The 3,426-nt window shown below is 44.7% G+C and overlaps 1 protein-coding gene across 1 annotated transcript in view; it reads right to left on the reverse strand.

The window, feature by feature from the left end:
• AADACL3 (arylacetamide deacetylase-like 3) overlaps window positions 1-3,426 on the reverse strand; it is a 16,117-nt gene that overhangs the window by 11,074 nt on the left and 1,617 nt on the right. The window contains exon 3 of the mRNA XM_006866422.1: window positions 381-444. Coding sequence (XP_006866484.1) covers window positions 381-444 — 64 coding nt within the window. The remainder of the gene's footprint in view (window positions 1-380; window positions 445-3,426) is intronic.

The following is a 3,426-nucleotide window of genomic DNA, read 5'->3' on the forward strand; positions in this document are numbered from 1 at the left end:
TACCAACTTGATGGCACCTGACAACAACAACATCATTGATGGACTCAAGTGTGGCAGCGGTAGTGAGGTTGGCCCAGGATTGGACATTGTTTCATTCTGCTGTGCATGGGGTTGCTATGAGTCGGTTCCGGCTCTATGGCACCTGACAACAATAACAACAACAACAACAAAGGCTGCATACAGGGCTGTGTTCCTCATCCCCTGCCTCTCCATCATTCTTCCTCTCCCCATCATTGGCTTCATACCTAGTAGGAACCCCCCATCCCTTCCTCCTGAGATTCTTCCAACTCCCTAGTTGTCCACCTACTTCCAACTTCACACCCTATCTCTTTGGAACTCCCAGGTTTCCTGGCCCCACCTCTCTTGTCCCCTTTACTCACCCAACAGATAGAACCACTGAGTCACTCTCCTTGCACAAAAGACAGCATATGTTATGATGGGTTTCTAGAAAATAAAAGGTTTTGACATTCACTATAATGTGGCATCGGGATTGGAGGAAGACTCATTAACAAACCTGCCATATGCAGATGATACAACCTTGCATGTTGAAAGTGAAGAGGACTTAAAATACTTACTGATGAAGATCAAAGAGCACAGCCTTAGGTATGGATTGCATCTCAATGTAAAGAAAACAAAATTCCTCACCACTGGACCAATAAATAACATTCTAATCAATGGAGAGTCCTGATGTGGCTCTGTGGGCTAATGTGTCAGACTGCAAAGTCGCTTGAACTGCAAGGTTGGTGGTTCAAGCTCACCAGCCACTTCTTGGAAACCCTATACAGGGTCCCTATGGGTCGGAATTGACTCAACAGCACTTAACAACAATAACAATCAATGGAGAAAAGATTGAAGTTGTCAAGGAGTTCATTCTTCTTGGATCAACTATCAACACTCTTGGAAGCAGTAGTCAAGAAATCAAATGACATATTGCATTGGACAAATCTGCTGCACAAGACCTTTTTAAAGTGTTGAAGAGCAAAGATGTCAGCTTGAGAACTAAGGTGCACCTGACCCAAGCCATGGTATTTTCAATAACCACATATGCATGTGAAAGCTGGACAGTAAATAAGGAAGATCAGAGAAGAATTGATGCCTTTGAGTTATGGTGTTGGAGGAGAATATTGAAAGTGCCATGGGCTGACAAAAGAACCACAGATCTGTGTTGGAAGAAGTGCAGCCAGAGTGCTCCTTGGAAGCCAGGATGACCAAACTTCATGTCTCATACTTTGGACATATTGTCAAGAGGGACCAGTCGCTAGAGCAGGATATCATGTTTGGTAAGGTGGAGGGTCAGAGAAAAAAAGAGGAAGACCCCCAGCGAGATGGATTGGTAAAGTGGCAGCATCAATGGGCTCAAGCATGGCAACAATTGTGAGGTTGGCTCAGGATCGAGCAGTGTTTTGTTCTGTTGTTCATAGGGTCTCTATGAGTTGGTACCAACTCGATGGCACTTAACAACAACAGTAATAGTAGAGTCCTAGTGTGGTATCAGACTGCTAACTACAAGGTTGGGGGTTCAAACCCACCATTCACTTTATGGAAACCCTACACAGGGTTGCTATGAGTCAGAACCAACTCAATGGCACTTAACCATAATAACAACAAAATGGGAGCAGGACCGGGTGGGGTTTTGTTCTGCTGTACATAGGTTTGCTAGGCAGGAACCAACTTGATGGCATCTAACTACTAACTAATGGGTTTGGGCCTTCTTTCTCTTGGTACTGTTTCCAGGTACCCAGCCGAGTCAGGTTGACTCCAATTCATGTATGTCCGTCAATTCCATGTGTGCCCGTGTAGAATCCTATTCTATAGCATTTGGTGCGAACAGCTGACATATTCGGTTACTAACCAGAAGGCGGGAGGCTCAAGTCCCCTCAGAGTCCGACCACTGAAAAGAAAGGCCTGAAGATCTACTTCTGAAAAATCAGACTCTACTACTTTTTGCAAATTGCTTCTAGCCCTCGAGCAAACGTCTTCTTAACATCAGTTTCTCCTCAGCGAAGATGTCAGAAGGGCTTTCTATAAGATGCCAGCCCGCCGATGGATTCTACCATCGTGAAAAATGTCCAAGAAGCAGATGGACTGAATAGCACAGTGGGAAAGATGTAAATTCTGAAGTCCCATAGGTCTGAGTTCAAATTCTATCTTTGCCTCTTTGTAGCTTCAAACTCACCAGATGCCCTTCAAAAACAGGTTTGCTATGAGTCGAAAATGACTTAACAACAGCAAAAGCCTGACCTGGCAAGTCCCTAAACCTTTGAGTCTTGATTGTTCTCATTTGTAAGGTCGGGACCATGCTACTTTCACAGGGCGGTGGTGAGGATTAAATGAGGCTTCATGGTCCCAGCTTAGACTAAGTGCTTAATCAGTCCATTATCTATTATTAACATTTTTAGCAGGTCAAATGGGAACAAAACTGATTCATGAAATCCCTGTTCTCATACCTACTACAGTGGGCTACCACTCTTTGGTCAGTTTGCTGTACTGTGGTGGTTCACATGTTGCTTTGGTGTTGACCCCAATGAGATGGATTGGCACAGTGGCAGCAGCAGTTGACACAGAACTGGGCAGTATTTTGTTCTGTTATGCGCAAGGTCACTATGAGTCAGTACCAATTCGACGGCGCCTAACAACAACAACAATAAATTATACTGGACACTATGCTACTAGCGCTTCAGTTCCTAGCAGGGTCCCTCAAGGTGCAACTTTCAGCAGTACCTCTAGAAGAAGAGATTCTAGGAAGAAAGGCCTGCAGAAATTAGCCAATGAAGACAGTATGGATCACAACTGAGCTCTGTCTCTCTCTCATGCTTCAGACATGTAGTCAGTAAAGATCGATCACAGGAGGAAGGCTTGATATTTGATGAAATCGAGGGTCAATGAGGGCAAGGGGACACTCAGTAAGATGGATTGGCACAATCACCAAAATGATGGACTTGAATATGCTGATGATGGTGTGGATGACGCAGAACCAGAAAACATTTTGTGTAGAAGTCAACTCAACAGTGCTGGCTATGTCTTCCTGTCTCCCTCTCTGTCTGTCTGCCTCTCTGTCTGTCTGCCTGACTATCTATTTGGAGTCCTGGTGTGACACTGTAGGATAAGCACTGGACTACTAACTGCAAGGCTGGTGGTTCAAACCCACTAGTCGCTCCTTAGAAACCCGATGTTATTGTTGTTATGTGCTGTGGAGTCGGTTCCGACTCATAGGGTTTCTGAGACTGTAAGTCTTTATGGGAGCAGAAAGCCTCATCTTTTTCCTGCGGAATAGCTGGTAGTTTTAAACTGCTGACATTGCGGCTCGCAGCCCGATTCGTAACCACTACGCTACCAGAGTTCCTTTAGAAACCCTATAAGGTCACACTATAACTTGACATTGACTTGATGACACTTATTAACAGCTGTCTATCTATCTGTCTGTCT

This window comes from Chrysochloris asiatica, unplaced genomic scaffold (assembly GCF_000296735.1).
Source record: "Chrysochloris asiatica unplaced genomic scaffold, ChrAsi1.0 scaffold00090, whole genome shotgun sequence".
Classification (NCBI taxonomy): domain Eukaryota; kingdom Metazoa; phylum Chordata; class Mammalia; order Afrosoricida; family Chrysochloridae; genus Chrysochloris; species Chrysochloris asiatica.